The 18,429-nt window shown below is 43.4% G+C and overlaps 1 protein-coding gene across 1 annotated transcript in view; it reads left to right on the plus strand.

Annotated features, from left to right (window-relative positions):
* LOC147707391 (1-acyl-sn-glycerol-3-phosphate acyltransferase epsilon-like) overlaps positions 1-5,203 on the plus strand; it is a 396,055-nt gene extending 390,852 nt beyond the window's left edge. Inside the window, exon 8 of the mRNA XM_086926419.1 lies at positions 4,647-5,203. Coding sequence (XP_086782545.1) covers positions 4,647-4,872 — 226 coding nt within the window. The 3' untranslated portion in view covers positions 4,873-5,203. The remainder of the gene's footprint in view (positions 1-4,646) is intronic.
* The last annotated feature ends 13,226 nt before the right edge of the window (positions 5,204-18,429 follow it).

Consider the following 18,429-nt stretch of genomic DNA (forward strand, 5'->3'; position numbering starts at 1 on the left):
GACGTAAGGCCCTCTCTGATCAACCGGAACTGATACCACTCCCTCTCCTTGTCTTTGGCTGTCCTAGTAATTACTGTCGTCAGTTCCCTGATCGACGTAATAATCGTCTACATTGTACTGCGCAGATCGTCCTTGCGATGATCCACGTTGGTCGAAACAGTTATTAGAATTTGATGAGTTGTCAGAGCGGTCATTCTGAGCACCACGACCTCTACCACGTGATGCATTCTGTGAACCACCACGGCCTCCTCTAGACGAATTACCACTATTACGATCATTTAAAGCAGGACAATCAAATTTAATGTGTCCCTCCTGTCTACAATAAGCACATTGATTGTACCCCAACGAAGATCTGTTGAAAGAGGAATCATTACGCGACTGCGATCGATTCGATTGCGACTGTGATCTATTCTGCTGAGACGCATTCTGATTAGAACGCGGCGGATATGCTTGTTGTAACAACACTTTAGTTTTCAGCTCTTTTGTCTTTTTATCAGCTCGGTCATTTTCTTCTTTCTCTCTATTTTCATAGTATTGTGCCGTAGCCAGTATCTGAGCTGAGGTAGAAACGGCCCATGCACTTTCTGAATTCTTCAATTTATTGCACAAATCGGGCAATAAGTTCGATACAAATTTATCCACAAACAGCCGTTGTCCACCCTCAGTGCCCATATCCTGTCCACTATGATCAACAAATGTTTCCTCAAACCTCGTAAAGAAGTCTGAAACACTCTCATCTTTCTTTTGCTTACAGGCTGACAACTTGTCCCAATTTACCTTCATAGCTGGCATAAGCGTCTTCATTAATGTAATGATTCGCTGGGGAAGAAGTGCAATCAACTGATCGGGTTTAGTAGCAGCCGCTTGTCCAGCGTCTGCCGCTGTAATGGCAGCCCAATCACCACCTAATTCATTTGTGTGATCTTGATGACGAATCTTGGCCCATACCGGTTGCGGTACGACATTGCCAAACAACATGTCAATATCGGCAAGATTCATTACCGTAGCATCCACAAGCTGCGATAATTCTTTGTAATACCCCGCAGGATTTTTGCGAGGATCAGGCAAAGTTTGTTTCACCTGAAGCACTTCCGATCGTTTCCATGGGAGATGTATCCATACTCTCTGGAAATGTGCCGCTATTATGTTATTAACATCAGTATTATCAGCAGGTACCCAAACCGGCGGAACTTCACGCATAGGGTATTGGCCAGACTCAGCTTGTTGGCGTTCAAGATCCTCAACAAACAGTGCGTGAGGAATAGGAGCAAGGCGATAAGACAGCAACTGCTCAATAGCTCGTCGGACATTAGTATCGACTATCAGTCCAGTTGCGAACTGAAGCCGAAGATTAGACAGGGCGGTCAGCACCTCGTCAGGCGCGACAGCCGCTATCTGATCATGTAGGAGTTTACACATTTCGTCAAACACATATCTCTGAGTCGGTATGTTGAATTGACTAAATGTTTCAAGAACGACTCGGGGTGGATTTCTTTGCGGATTGTCCATCCAACCCATCGCCATATTGTATAGCGCAGCGCGTTCCCTATTACCGGGAAGCTGACTACGTCTCTGTGGTGGACCATCAGAACCAGCGGACCCAAAAACAGGTCCGAGCGACTGAAAAAAAAAATTTGTCGCAATGGGAGAACTACGGTTACGAGTAGAGGGACAAGAGTAAGACACAGGACTAACAAGAGGAGGAGTAGAAACGTTAGCAACAACAGGGGTTAACAACACAGGAGCAGTAGCGTGAGTAGGAGTATGTGGAAGCGGAGGAGCAGTAGGAATAGAAACAGGCACAGGAGCAGGAACAGTCGGAAGAGCGGGTGCAGGTTGAGGAACGGGTGGAGGAATAACAGGTGGAAGAACAGGTACGGCAGGGACCACAGGAGTTGCGGTACCCTGTACGTACGGAGGTGGCGACTTCATAAGATAGGACATTAAAGGATCCTCAACTGCCTCTTCCTTCCTATCCGACTCCGTAGGCAAAGCAGGATAACATTTATCTATGGTCATACGTTGCAACCTCTCAAACACTTCCTTATCCTTATCCTCCTTATCACGCTGAAACTGCTCAGCTTTCTTCACAATGGTAGCAACATTATCTCGCTCACTACGTTTATTCTGTCTGATCTCTTTCTGTCGGGCTTCTTTGCGCCACAACCGAAAGGCATCAAACATGGCCGGCCTAGATTTGCGTTCGAACAACTTTATTTCCAAATTATCTAAGATCGACGCTTCGAAGCTACCGTGAGGTGGCCAACGAAGATCGCCGTCTTTCTTTGTATATTTTATCCAATAATCGTTAAAAGCAATCGGGCCTAGCCCATGTTTGCTATATAAGTCATAAGTAGGAGTTCCAACCGGAGGTATCGGACACGAGTCCTCCAGCAGGGAATCCGCACCACAAGGTCTACAACAACTGAACAAAGTACTGCGACCAGGCATCTTGCACACTAGCCGAGTTTCACAAACTTCAAGGGTTACGGGATTTACCAAGTCCCAGCAAGAACAAAACCCTCGGTCTTTGGCGGCTGCAGTCGTCAAACAAGTACAACAACAAAGTGCGCTAGCAAAGTGTCACCGACAAAAACACTCACACAGCGTGTACAACAAAAACCACTAGTGTTTACAACAAAAACACTCGCTAAAGTGTTTACAACGAAGGACTCTGGGAGCGACCCACAAATACTTAACTCAAAGATCAATGGCGTCCTCAGGAAGGCCCGTCTATCGTCTCGCTATACCAAGATCTACGCCAGGCGCCAAAACAGGTCTACAGTCAGGGCAGCAGTCCGTCGCAGCCGTCAGGAGGCGGGAATCTTCGCGGGAAAAGTCTTCGGGCCACTTATGTCGACAACAGGATCGATGAAGCGGGGTGCACCTTCCCTCGGAGATTTCACACGAAGTTCCTCACGATCGTCGGGCTTGGACCGGTACCACTGATGCATCCCCACGTTGGGCGCCAACTGAAGGACTGGGTTCTTTTGGACCCAGCGGTGCCAGGGCACAACACCTGAAACCTTCGTGGGTAACCTGTTCCGGCGTACAAGTCACAGAGACACGGGACACTTCCTTCGGCGTCAAAGAGTCAAGGTTTATTTACTGCAGGGAACACAGAAGTCACAGGAAGTACATCGAGTGTAGTTCGGGGAGACTGCTTCAAATTGGTTATGTGGATCGCTCCTTTTATACAGTTTTTACCCATAGGCTAACATTGAACACAAAGGTTTACAACTCAGTTCCCACGTCTAGCTCCCAGAGGGGTCGTTTTTGGTCGCTTTGAAACATGCAAGGTCCGGAACATAAGTGCGGAAGCATTTGGCGGTTCCCAACTGTAAAAACCCATCTTCCCACCATTAGCAAATTCCAATCAGCAATCAAGTAGATCGAAACAGGAACGAAGACAGGTGCAGAGGAAGACGGAGACAGTGGGGAGATCGGAAAGGGTGTAAAAAGGGGAGGTGTCGGGAGCACGAGATACAGGCATCAAAGGGACGTGCCTAATGAGATGCACGGCTGAGACAATAAGTCCGTGCGGCAAGATGAGCCTCGAGCGGCGCCACCTGCCTTACAGTAGCAACCCCCTCGTCATAAAGACACTTTCAAAGGACATGTGTCTTCCGCAAATATCTTGGGAGTCCCAGGGTCGCGAAGCGGACAGCGTTCGTTCGCTGACTACTTGAGGGCAAGAGACAAAATGGATGCCGTATCTAAGATGGAATCCGTGGGTACAGATGAAAAGCCCACGTAACAAACGAACGGTTTAGGTTAGCACAGCGAAAACTGCGCACACTTACTAAACTCGTCATTTGCGGTTCATAGATACTAGACTCGACCATATTCGTGCGAGTCGAAAACACCACTTACAATTGTCACGGAACCTCACAGCGGCATGGCGTAGGAAAAATGGATCTGCGAGGGTCATGTCTTTCCAAAGAAGTGTAAGAAAAACTGTAATCTCCTTGGATGGATGCCTGAGTACTGTGATGAATGAATATGGATTGGGGTTTGTTTGGAATTAAGTTAAGTGATGGGAAAAGGTGTAAACTCTGAAGGTTGAGGTAGGAGTGCCCGTTAGGGTTCAGGTTAAGTTATCATTTTTGTTAAATGGACAATGATGTCAATGAAGTAAAAAAAAAAAAATGAACCACGTGTTTTTGAATTCCGCTGCATTCAGTAGGATTGTTGTACAAACCATATTCTACCACCACTAACCGATAAATGTAACTATATACGTTTTTTATTGTAACTTACAATTACACTTTCGTTTTTTTCATTTTATTGTATTGAAATCTATGATAGAATATATATCTTCATAGTTCAAGAGATAATAAGAATAAACTGTGTTACTCAGACCACCTATGAATGGGGGCTCCTGGGCTCAGAGGCCTAAGTGGCCCACTGAACCCAGATTATTGCTGCAGTTCACTCCCCTAGCAACAGAGAGCTCATTACCCTCACGTGCCCTAGGGCCTACAGCACCAAACTACACCGCTGCTACTTAACATGGTTCGAATGCCAATATAAAGTGATCAATGAGTCAGAGGTCAGTGTTGAATATCAGAGGGTGAAAGCCAATTATGATGGATAATAAGGTTTTTCCCTGTGTGGCATAAACTTGTTTTCTTGTACTTACCTAGGTTACTGGCTCAGTTCTATGAGTCGGAGGATCCAGAAAGAAGAAGCCGCTTCCCTCAGAAATGTGTCCATTCAAAGCTGAGTCTAAAAAAGACCTTTCCATCGTTACTATTCCTGGGAGGCCTGACCGCTACCATGCTGCTGACAGAATCTGGGCGGAAACTTTACGTGAAAACGTGGATTTATGGAACTTTAATTGGATGCTTGTGGGTCACCGTCAAAGCGTAGAAGACACCCTCTGTGCCTTGCCGTCGTCTGGCACGTCACACCAGAACATACACCCAGCGTATCCATGAACTAAAGCCTTATTATTAAATGAACTTTGGTCAAAGTACTGTAGTGTGTATGACTAGAGCATATTTGTGATTGATCATGGTCAAATATGTATAATTTTACATATTTGCTCCTGATTTTACTGTATGATTGAGGAAAAACACAGTAATATATGCATTGCTTTCCCAATGTAATATTTTTTTTATTGCCAACAGATGGTTAATGAAATAAGTGTCAACCTAAATCTAACTCAGTTATATGGCCCTGTGAATGTATTCAAGAAATTAATCAGGCTATGCGTGTGTTTTCTTGTAACTTATTAACATTGCTACTCTTAACAGACATGTTTTCTTCCCTCGCAGACATTTTTTCCCTTCCCGCCAAAATCCTGTGCTAGATTTATATTATTTTCCAGCTTGCAGAGACACAGTAGCGCTTGTATGTTATAGCTCCTGCAGCGGATGACCAAAGGGGCCAGTTAATAAGCCATGGATTGTGATGTTTTTGTGATAGGAAAAGATGCATATTGGGTACATGTTGTTTTCATTGCGTTTTTTGCAGTTTCAAGATTTGATACTTTATACATTTTTTCTCTTCTCACAGCAACAACAGCTCAGTTAAGGGGCTGGCCTGGGGAACATGCAAAAAAAGACAATCTTTGGGGTAACCTGGTGTAGAATGAAAGGATTAAGGTTTTAAGTAAAAGGGTAGTGTAAGGTTTCTGTCATCTGATCTTCACAAGGACTAAATCTGTGCCATATACATCACATTTATTCCACTTATTTTCCCTAGTCGCAATTATTTTGAAAGCAAATGGGTGTTTTGAATTGGAACACTAGTCTTGCTCTAGTTTTGTGATTTTTTGTTTTTGTTTGTGCGAATCGCTCTTAACTTAATGCACGTGCCTTTTTCATATTTGTTGGCTACTCAAATGTAGTTTTTATTGTCCATTTTGACAGTGTGTGTGGACTTTCTTCCACACTCATTTTAGGAACAGTGATATATACTGAGTTCAGTATAACATGGATTATAGCACAATCACTTCATGAAACCATGGCAATGATGCTGTTATATCTGGCAGTGCTCCAACAGGGAAACATTGCACTTGCATTGATATCACGCATAGAGTTCCTTAGCATTGCTTTTGAACAAGAGTTTTACCTTCTGATGGAATGGGCATTTTTACAGAGCCTCAAAAGATATATATAAAATGACAATATTTACAGTTAGGCGCTTTTAGAAGTGATCTCTTTCTTGGGCACACTTTACAAGAGACCCAAAATATAAACTTCTCTCCTTAAGTACATGCAAATTCCCACACCGTTCATGCATAAAAATATTAGACACATCGCCATTCCTGTGGGATACCAATTTCCCTCTCTGATTTATAACATATCTCACCGAATTTCACATGTATGAAAATTATACTGTAACATTTTATCCCCAATTATATATATATGTGCAGTAGCGGCTGCTCCTGAATGTGGGTGGTGAGGTGTTAGGGAGGAATACAAATACAAAACCACTTATCTTGGACCAGCTGGCTGTCTCTCCGCCAAGAATCTCCATGCCAATCACAACGCTGCCTTACAGCAGCATTGTGATCGGTCTGAGTGCCGTGGTTCGGTGCTCAGACGGGGGTTGTGAGGCTGTGTATGTTCTCCACCCAGGCTCTGCAATACAGCCTGGTGGAAAACATGCTAAGTGCGCATGACTGTTTGGCCGGTCCAAGATGGCTGGCCACACTGTCATGCGCACTTAAAAAGTGCCTATCACTCCTTCCCCTGCTCTGAACAGCTCAGCCCTGCTTCGCCCCCAACCAACTATGCCAGTACAGTAAAATAAAATGATAATAACATTATAGTATTATCATTTAATTTTTCCTTTTTGAACTGCTCAGTGAGCAGTGGGGCGACCCTTCTCAGACTTAGCGGAGGAGCCGCTGCTGTGTATGTGTAAGCAAGCCAGCTAGTTTGAGGCCTCAGGTCGGTTGATTGGTCCAGCTAATTAATGTTTTACCCCCTAACTGTTCTTATTGTTCATCATCTTGGGGCATAAAAAAGGAATGCACCAGTGGCATAACATAGGCCCCAGCGGTGCGGGGAGGCCCCTGAGCTGCTGAGGGCCCCCGAGCTGCTGAGGGCCCCCTCAGCACAGTACCCTGGCCTGAGAGCTCCTGATTGAATCTGGAGGGGGCCTCCTCAAATTTCGTTACACCACTGGAATGCGCTTCTGACCTGTCCCACAAAAACGGTGTATTGTCTATTACAGGAATTTTTCTGTTGCGGACGAGAATTACTGATGACGTATGAAAGAATTTTCTGGGCCTTTCTGTATTGAATCAGGCCATAAGTTGTTTCTGCCTGTAACTCATCGGAGTCAAAGCGGAATATCTGTAGTGGAATGTCTGGCTGTGGGAACAAGTTAATTTTATTCAGCCCTCCTTTGAATTGCACAGGCAAAAATAATTGTCCAATATTGTGAAAATTTGCAGTGGCAGAATAAGAAACTTGCTACATTTCAGTTTAACTTTTAAATGCCTCTTCCTATTCAGTACCATTCCGTTTAATATTCATGAACATTGCAAACCGTTCCTTCGCAGAAAGTAATTGTGACTTAAGGTCAGCCTTTTCAGATATTTTCAAACTTTTTTCAGGTCCCCCCTTAGTTCATTCAGACAGTTTGTCATAGCCTCAGAAGGCATGCTTACACTAAATAAAAATGACTGGTCTCTGATTAAATAGTACATCCCAGTGCTAATTTTCGATGTATGCCTGGTCATTCCCAGCGCCTTTGAACAACTGGAGAGATTTGCTTCCCGCAGGGTAAGACTAACAAAGACCAACTTAATCAACCCCTTGAGAAGGACTAGAAATACCCCCTTGTCATTCTTATTTCTTGTTGAGGAAGTGATGGGTAAAAAGCCTTGATCTATAGTTTATGGAGACGTGATTGATGGTGGTCTTCTGTCAAGCCATTGTGAGTCCCTTTGGCATCAGAATGAAACTTAAAATCTGCCACTATTTCTAAAGTCATAAGCACTAACATCACCTATCTGCATGTGGAGCTGTTTTCACTGTATAGGTACTAAGACAAATGCCTTTTCCATTTTGTTTGCTGGATGCAAATCCTATGAACGTTATCGAATTTACCTCAACCAGAAGATCACCCCTACAGTAGCTGATTTTATTCCAACGTCCACATGACCATTTCGTTTTTCTGTCTTTCAAACGAGACTCAGCTGTCAAAAACAAATTATTCGTTTGTTCAGTACGTATGTGGCTTTGGTGCGTTTTTTTTTGTCTACATACATTTCACCTGTTGCACTGCAGCGCCTAATTAAAGAACAAAAGCAAACGGAGGTGGCCAAATGCCCGTGGGCAGGTTGGGGATGGTAACAGAGACACTCCCTTTAAAAATGAAAAAAAAAGTCACTTACCATAGGGCTAACACCAGCGTCACGAGTGTGTCGTGTTTGCCTCACAGTGAAATGTCTGCAAATCCTTGCCTTGGGACTTATACCAGAACATGTTTTACTTGGCATATAGTAAAACTTCTAAATGCAAATCATTGTGGGAGTAACCTTCAGTTGCAGCCGATCTTTGGATGCAAGTTCAGATCAGGCATGGTTATCTTAAATTTTTCTTTTAATTCCTTGGAATGTGCTCCACTGCATATTCTGACATTGATGAATTTCTGCCACTGTTTATGCCATTGATTAATCTTTTTAAGAGAAAGAAATGTGTGCCAAGACCTGTTGTCTGGAGTGCCTGGGATCGAAGAGTGCTTGACTCAGTGGCATGCTTTGCCACTCTGTCAGATCATTTAACAGGCTTCTAGAGTAGCTTTCATTTTATGATTATGTTGCTTTACAGAACGTTAAGCTACTCTGGTAAATGAAGGATGCATCAATAGCCTGAGAAAAAATAGTTGGTTTTCAGAGGCTCTCTTTGCAAGTACTCCTAATTTGAACTCACTGAACACTGACATAGACACAAGCATAAATCCAAGAAGTGTGATCCAGCCACACACATCTGCTACCTGTCCTGATGTGTTGGTTCCAGATGCTTGAATGGTTGCTGTTAATGTCCACATGATCAAGGACAGAATGTCTAGTGGTTTTCCTTGTCCCTTCAGTTCTGATAATCGGTCTTACTGCCCACACCAGTTAGCGTGATATAGGGTATGAGATTGTTTCTTTAGTCCCATAGATGTCACATTTAATGGGTCAGGCCCTCACACCAGTGGAACACTTACCAAGACTGAGAGGCACAGAAGAAATCAAAACTACTTTTCGGGCCCCGTCATCCATCTGGGATATTTTGTGGGCAAAATGGAGGTGCGCTGTAGACCAGGTTTTGTTCATACTGGAACCGTGGCTGAGATCCCTTACTTTTAAATTTCAAGAGTGTGATCCCAGTGTGTACCCCCTTGACAGGGGATCCTCGTTTCATCTTCCAAGATTGCTGGCTCGGCCAGGACTTGTGCCTAGGGGGCCACCACTTAAACATGCCCTACGATGCCTTCTTTTCTCATTCTGACTCCCTCCACTAAAGTAGTCATTGATTAGTTCACCCTGGCTCCCTGGTCCTGGAGTCATCAGCAGTGCTGGTCCTGTTTTTAGCCCATGTTCTCTGCATTACCATAATTCTTGCATTATCTTGAATTTGGGCCTTTGCAACTGCTCTGCTGTTTTCACAACTTGTGTTCTCTTCATATTCTTCCCTCAGGATATTTGACACAGACCACAAGTAGGAGGGCGGACCAGAACAAAAGACGATTAAAAAAGAAACAATGTAATGCCTCCTCCAAATAGCGTGATGTTGCAGGGCCCTCTTTTTCCCTGAGATATGCATTTTTAGACCAGTTCTGCCTTCAGATTATCTGAAAGATCTGATTTATTCCTGAAGGTGGCATGATAGCACAAGATAGGCAATTTGTGCAAGGGAAAATAGCATGTGCAGTTAGCGTTTGGGCAAATACTGTCCAATTGGCAGTCCTGTTTCGGGTGCAATTTGTAATTTGCACAAGAAATGGAATTAGCGCCATTCTTGTAATCCGGGCATTCGGCGTTAGATTATATCGGTTTTTGCCATGGTTTGCAGTAAAGAATTCCTGATATGTTTAGTCTACACTTCTCATTGCTGCAGTACCTTTTGCCTTCAGCTTCACAGTTGCATCATTCGAACATGCTCTGTTAGTTGTTGAACTGTAAATTCAACCTTATGTAGTTGTCTGCCAAAGCTTCGTCTAAAATAGGTCAGCAGATGACGGACAGGAAGTCTATTTGTTTCGGTTCCCGCGTGAAGGCATCGGAGTTTGCAGACATGTTTACGCTGTAAAAAGTACCATGTACTACTCTGAAGTTTCTACTGACTGACAGAAATGCTTCTGTGTTCCGTGCCGGTGCATATTACTTCCACACGCTGCAGGCTGTGGAGTTCAGAGTCTAGAGCGCCACTTTCAGTGCAGAAAGACTCGTGGCCCATGTGAGCACCAAAGAACGCAGGTAGATCGCACGAAAAGTACGTGCTGCCATCTATTGAATTATTGTTTCATCTGCCAACGAATGTCAACATCACTTGCTCACTGAAGTGAAATAACTGTGCAGTTCCAGGTTTATGGAACTGACCAGGGGCAAATGAACACATTTCAGTCAGCGGGGCCTCTCGCAGTATTGTGTCTTGGCATTGGAACAGCAGTGCTTTCGCACAGCCCGTTGTTTGCCAATCCGTATTTATTGTCTGCGCCTGAAACGTGCGGTGGACAGCGACGGCCGAACACTGAAGCCGTTCTCTTTAACGCGCAGCTTTTGCAGTATGACGAAGTAAAATGGGCGCAGTGCCAACTTCTCGGAATGTGGCATTTACGTTTTCTGCAACAATAATTTTGCGTATTTACTCATTATCTTTTTTTGCACATTTTTCATATATGGCATTAAGTAAACTTACCTTTCGTGTTCAAGTCCGTGTCAGCGAAGATTCGACATGCGGAGACGACTCTGCAGTTATAGACTGTTACTTTTTGTGATAATCCTGTGTTTTGCCAAAGTTAGTTGGACACATCAAACTGCAAACCATTTTACAAAGAAAAGCATGTGGGGAAAAGTGAGAATGGAGAGAGCACAGCAAACAGAAGAAGTAGAAATGAAACGTGAGGTTTCATTTATGTTGCTGGTTATGGTAGGTGTTACAATAAAATATATCCGAAACAATATATATATATATATAGATATCTATATACTTTATGTTACACATCGTAATCCTTTCACTGTCTCCTTATATTTAACATGTCGATGTTTTCATTTTATGTTTAAAGCTTGATTTATTTTTGATTCCTATGCACTGATATTAATTGGTACAGGTCAGAGGAAGGCCTGTCATGGTGTACTGCACGGCTGACTGTCTGCTCTAACTAAATAAAGTCTCTTCTAGTGTGAAAGTATATTATTTAATCTTGTGTGGGGGGGCTGTGATACTGTGGATTATAATTCAGTTGTTTTACTCTGAACTGCAATCTCTCTGCATGTTTTTTTATGCCTTTAAGCATTTCTGATAAAGAAATTAAAGAGATGTAATCTTTTGTTTCTTGGCAGCAGTGAGTTTCTTGCTATATTGTTTTGGAATATATAAATATGTTTTTCAGTGTCTAAGAGAAGGGTGACTTGAAAATGGAACCACAGAGCACAAGGTCCAGCAAAAAAGAAATATAAACAGAGCAGCTTCTTTTCTTCTGGATATCACAAATAGTGCAAAGATAAAGTATTCATGGAGCCAAAGACAAAATAATTGTACCTTCTGTTTTGGGCAAAACTGTGTATGTCTGAGCACTTTTCAACACCTCATGTTGTATTACAATGGGAACACCACATACATTCATTATGTGAAAGTGGTAAAGTAATTAATGGGTATTTTAGGTTATTTCCCACATATACTTAGATATACAATTTACTACACGATTATAATTGCATTAGATATCATTAACGTGTTTCTAAAAACTACATAAAACAATGATGTTCGAGGCATATGAGCTGCAGATCGTACACTTTTGCAATAGATCGCCACCTGGCGTTGGGCTCGGATGATTGCAGGTTGTTGTCTTCTTGGAAGAAGTCTTTGTAGTCACGAGATAGGTAACTCCTCCCTTGGACAATACTGCGCATGGTCATCGACTTCATCCTCAGATTGTTTTTTTCCGCCACTGGGTTTGGATGAAAGTTTTCCGCTCTGGCTAGAAAAGACTTTTTCAGCAACTTCGAACCGAGAAACTTTATACAAACATTTTCGACATTGAATAGACTTTTTGACATCACCAGCTGCATTCCGGTACGTCGACGCGGGCCGTTGGGCCTATCGGCGCCGTACAGCCTACGCCTCACGGACAGAACTCCATTAAAGAGATGCCCGGTATGTAGAGCAAAATTCCCTCATAGCGACCATCACGAGGTCTGCAACCTCTGTCTATCGCCGGAACACGACGAGTCGATTTGCACAGCTTGTGCATCCTTCCGATCGAAGAAGACCATTCGGGATCGGTGGGCACGTCGAAACGAGATGAGGAGATCAGCGCCAGCACCAGAGGCCATCTTCGAGGAGGAGATCATCGAAGAGGACGAGGATTCACTCGAAGACATCTCTGAGGACGAGGCTCCAGTCGTCGCCGAGGAAGACTCGCCTGATCTCAAGATCATATCGGGGGCAGAGGACTCGGACAACTCGATTCAATCTCTACAACCCGTGAGTACTCTTGCCCCTGCACAACATACACTACCCAAGCCAAAGGCAACGGTCAGCACTCCGCCCATGGGGCCCAGTCGAGACCAAAATATCCCCTCAGACGCCCCGCCTTCTGGCTCTGCTCCGAGGAAAAAGACTACGCCTTCCGGTGCCTCGGCACCGACGAAACCACATGTGCCAATTCCACCTCCTCCATTGGCACCGAAGCACATACATCCTTCGACACCGAAGGACTCTTCGACACCGAAGCCAAAACGCCCTTCGGTGCCCAAGACAAAGATCCTTCAGCACCCAAACCAAAAGATGCATCGGAGCCGAAGCAGAAGACCGTACCGGATCCGAAAGCTTCGACTTCGTAACCTTCCGTTTCCAAAAATAAAGATGGAAAGCCAGAGTCCGGCGCCGCAGAGCCAACGAGACCTGTCTCCACTCCAAAATCTCAAACCTCGGTACCAAAGACTCCAAGGCCTGATACAGAGACACCTAAACCCTCTAACAAGCCTACCAAGCCGAAACCACCTTCGGCACCGAAAAATGTGCCACAGGACTCGATAACGCCTCCTACAGCAAAAAACACAAAACAACCCCTATCGGCACCGAAAAAAATCGACTCCAAAGAAGATTGTAGAAGAGGAAGAATTGTTTAGACCAGATCCTAAACAAAGAAAAGTCCATATCAATCCAAAAACTGGACATGTGGAAGCAATTTCTTACAAGAAGAGACCAGCAGACACACCACTTCTACCTGTGGTTCCTGCCAAAAAGAAGGATTGTACAACTTTTCCATTGCACCCTTCCTCTCCTTCACCTTCTTCCTATCCTATCCCTCCTTACATTGAACCTACAGTTTCTCCTGTTCAATCTCCTGCATCATCACACCACACTGACGAAGAGTATGATCTAGGTGGGGGGAATGACGTTCCAGAGCCACATGCATACCCTTTAGATGACGATGTAAATGTAAATGTAAATGTAGGTATACTTATATAGCGCGACCTGTCACCACAAAGGGCATCCTGGCGCTTGCCTAGGGAACCCGTCCTGGTATTCCCCTGTGAGAGGCCCCGGCAGGGTATCCACAAGGTGAAAGCCAGGCATCCCGCCGCGAAGGGCCGTTGTGGAGATTAAGCAAGCTATTGCCCAGAGTCGCAGAGCATGAACCCGTGAGTCGAGAAGGCACCGGAGCGAGAATTATCGAGACCGTGGAATTTTTAGCCCAAGACCCGCCGAGGCGGGGAATTGAACCCTGGTCCAGGGCCGATCTCAGCTTCCGGGTCTGCCGCCTCTAACCCCTGAGCCACACTTCTCTAAGATGTCAATCCAGAATATCCAGAATATCCTAAAGAATATCCTAAAGATGACGATATATATATAGTTTCCCACCACACAATGTGCCCGACATTCCTGATCCTCAGTACTACCCAACAAAACCTTCCCCTCCAGAAGATAGTATTGGGTTTAATCATTATTAAATAGAGCTGCCCTTTACCACGGGTCTCAATGCACTCTGATGCCATTGATGAGGATGTTTTTACTGGATACATTTGAGCAGTCACAAAGGTCTACGCAAATACTACCCATGATCAAAGGAGTCATTAAACATGCTCCAGAAATATTTAAAGACCCGGTACGATGTACGGTGTTAAATCCAAGAATAGAAAAGTAGTATAGACCAGCACCATCTGATCCAGTCTATATTAAGGGACATCTGCCACTAGACTCTTTAGTAGTGTCTAATGCACGGAAAAGAGCCAATTACCGGACTTCTGGTGACACGCCCCCCGCCTGACAAAGAATCTAAAGTTATTGATGCGTCAGGGAAACGGATTGCTGCGCAGGCAACAAACATATGGCGCATAGCAAATACACAAGCCCTACTCTCACGTTATGACAGGGCTCACTACGACCAATTAGGAAAACTAATAGAGCACCTCCCAGATCAATACAAAGATCAGGCAGCAGAGCTCATACAAGAAGGCAAATTAATATCCAATGCCTCAATTAAATGTGCACTAGATGTAGCTGACACAGCATCCAGAGCAGTCAATACTAGTATTATACTCAGACGACAGGCGTGGTTATGCATTTCAGGTTTTAAAACAGAGGTTCAGACTACCATCTTGAACCAGCCCTTCAATCAAAACCAATTGTTCGGGCCGGAAGTAGACAACACACTAGAAAAGATGAAAAAAGACACAGACACAGCTAAGTCTATGGGTGCATTACAATCCACCAGACTAGAAGGTCTTTTCGCTGCTCCTTTTATAGAGGAGGCTCTAAGCAAACCGGCACAGATACAACATCATCTTTTAAAATGCACACACAGACCTCCTCTAACAAAGGCTACTTTAGAGGTGGATACAGAGTCAATAATAACAAGGGAAGAGGTAGAGGTAATAACCGCTCATCTTCCACTCCCAAACAGTGACTTCCCTCTGCTTACCCTACAGCATTCCACTCCTGTGGGGGGCAGATTATCACAGTTCCTACCTGTCTGGAATTCCATCACAACAGACAGGTGGGTAAGACAGATTATCCAACCTGGCTACTGCCTAGAACTCACAGCAATCCCCCCAAACATACCACCCAGGCAGCGTCCAATGTCCACAGAACATATGACTCTGCTTCAACAGGAAGTTCTAGCACTTCTACAAAAGGATGCTATTCAAGTAGTTCCTTTAGAGGAATGGGGAACAGGAGTTTACTCCCTGTACTTCCTAATTTCCAAGAAGGGCGGGACACTAAGACCAATTCTCGACCTCAGGCTCCTCAACCATTACATACAATCAGATCATTTTCACATGATCACTCTACAACAAGTACTCCCACTGCTACAACAGGGAGATTTTCTTTCAACGCTAGACCTAAAGGACGCCTACTTTCATGTTCCTATACATCCTGCTCACAGGAAGTATCTAAGGTTTGTCATACAAGGACAGCACTATCAGTTCAAAGTCCTTCCATTTGGGGTCACAACAGCACCACGAGTGTTCACAAAGTGCTTAGCAGTAGTAGCAGCACATCTCAGAAGACAACAGATACATGTCTTCCCTTACCTCTACGATTGGCTCATAAAAGCAAAATCGTACAACCAGTGTGTCCAACACACAAAACAAACAATTCAGACATTGCACGACTTAGGGTTTACAATAAACTATACCAAGTCGCACCTAGAGCCTTTGCACGTTCATCAGTATCTAGGAGATACATCTACAGCTCTAGCGTATTCCAGTCCAGCCAGGATACAAAACATTCAAACCTTAGTCTCCATCTTTCAACACCAGCAGTCTCTCCAAGCCAGAGTGTTCATGAGACTGATAGGCATGATGGCGTCTTGCATCTTCATAGTTCCACATGCAAGACTGCAAATGCGCCCATTACAAGAATGTCTAGCACAGCAGTGGAATCGGGCTCAAGGTCAGCTCACAGACCTGGTGTTGGTAGACAGCCTACATATCGCTCTAAATCCTTCAGAAAGACAAAACAACTATTTGTATCTTTCACTCCCCCACACAAAGGCAACACAATCTCTAAGGGAGGAATTGCCAGATGGATTGTAAAGTGTATACAAATATGCTATCAAAAAGCTAAACGTACACTAACGGTTCCTCCTAGAGCGCACTCCACTCGCAAACTAGGAGCCTCTAGATCTCTTAGGAAATATACCACTAGAGGACATATGCAAGGCAGCAACATGGTCTACAATACACACCTTCACTAAACACTATTGTGTTGATGTGCAAGTCAAGCAGCAAGCTGCAGTAGGCCAAGCTGTCCTTAGAACACTGTTTCAGAATACTGCAACAGATACAAACGACCACCGCTAGGGGAGACACTGCTGCACAATCGTTGCAAAAGTGTACGATCTGCAGCTCATATGCATCAAACGGAAAATGCTGCTTACCAGTATGCATCTGTTCTTGGCATGTAGAGCTGCAAATTCATACACGCCCTCCCTCCTCCCCGGGACTTATATCCGTTCTAGTACTCATCTTACTTAGATGCACATGCATGGACATCCTTTCTCTTTACTTCTACTAACTCCATCATTTCCCATCATGGCAAAAAACAATCTGAGGATGGAGTCGATGACCATGGGCAGTATTGACGCTGGGAGGAGTCGCCTATCTCGTGACTACAAAGACTTCTTCCAAGAAGACAACAACCTGCAATCATCCGAGCCCAACACCAGGTGACGATCTATTGCAAAAGTGTACGAATCTGAAGCTCTACATGCCAAGAACAGATGCATACTGGTAAGTAGCATTTTCCTTTCCTTTCTTTAGAATTCATTAAGGCATAATACTCTGTCTGCCCCACTAACCTTCACCAATAAACATTACATAATCATACCAAAAATATGTGCAGTTTGATAAGAAGAGAAATACTCCAAGTTTTAAAAGGTAAGTTTATTAAAGAACTTAGCATCAAAAATAGACATTGCATAGAATACTATTAATGATAAATAGGTATATAACCATACAAAAGGTTTGGATTCATAATAAGGCTAAAAAGGGTATACAAAGAGGAAAACATGTACAAATCATAATAAATTATGCAGATAAAACAAAATTGCATTACATCTGATGAAAGTTAGGGAAATATTAAAAACCGAGAAATCAAGGGGGCTGTACAACTTCCTGAATATATGGTACTGGAGCAAAGGATCTTTGAGCACTTTCATCCAAAAACTTTGTAATTGGAGACCATAAAAGTAATAGTTTGTGTTTCATGGACATAGGAAAAACAATGGTCGTATGAAGCCTGTGGTTGTGGCAGACAGAATACCACCAAGCTAATAAAAAGGAGAGCTTAGAGGCATCTTCCCAATTCTTTGTGATTTGCTGAAAAGCAGCGGCAATTAACAAGTCAATAAGCTGTGTATGCGTTTTAAGTATGTTCCAGCTAATAGAGAGACTACCAAGAACAATGTTTACAAATGTAAGAGGGGTATTAGTCTTGAAAATAGTATTGATCTGGGTCCAGACTGAAGACCAAAATTTCAGAACATAGGGACATGAGAAAAGTAAATGGTACAGATCTGCTTGTTGAGATGAGCGAGACCAACAAGTGTTAGAAGCATCGGATGCAGTTTTTGCAGGGAGGTTGGTGTTAATAGTAATCTCTTATAAATAAAGAAGAGAGTTTGTGTGGTGATAGCTGCTCTTGTGGATTTTCAAACATTCAGCCAAATTTTATCCCAAATAGAGAAGGTCCAATGTATGTCTAAATTAATCTCCCAGGAAATTTCAGTCTTTGTTTTAGCTCTTGGTGAGAGTGGGGATAGTAAACAATGATAAAGGGTAGAGGCTTTAGGTGACTTGCTTAGAATATTTAACGATGCATGATCAATTGGTAGGGGGGAGTGGGGTAAAGATTGAAAATATGCATAAGCATCTAATATAGCAGAGCGTAGGATTGAAAATGTATGTGAGAATGATAGCGGTAAATGAAAAAGGGGCGAGCATTGGTGAAGGTTAATAAAGTATTGTGTTTAAATAACTAATGTACCCTTAAGATACCCTTGTCTTTCCAATATATTGTTTGTTTTTTTAATACAAATAAAATTATTGTGCCAATTAGTGGAATTAAGATATGTATTGAAATCATGTGGCTCAATATGAAGTTTATTTAAATTGTTACAGGAGTATTTAATGATCGGTGTATGCAATTTTTGCGGTTTCCTCGTAAAAGACAAATATTCTTGAAAAGACACGCACTTGGAAACCTGTTTTAATAAAATAAGCTTTATGATACTTGGAAAAATCAAGAAAGC

Source organism: Lissotriton vulgaris, chromosome 6, assembly GCF_964263255.1.
Source record: "Lissotriton vulgaris chromosome 6, aLisVul1.2, whole genome shotgun sequence".
Lineage (NCBI taxonomy): Eukaryota > Metazoa > Chordata > Amphibia > Caudata > Salamandridae > Lissotriton > Lissotriton vulgaris.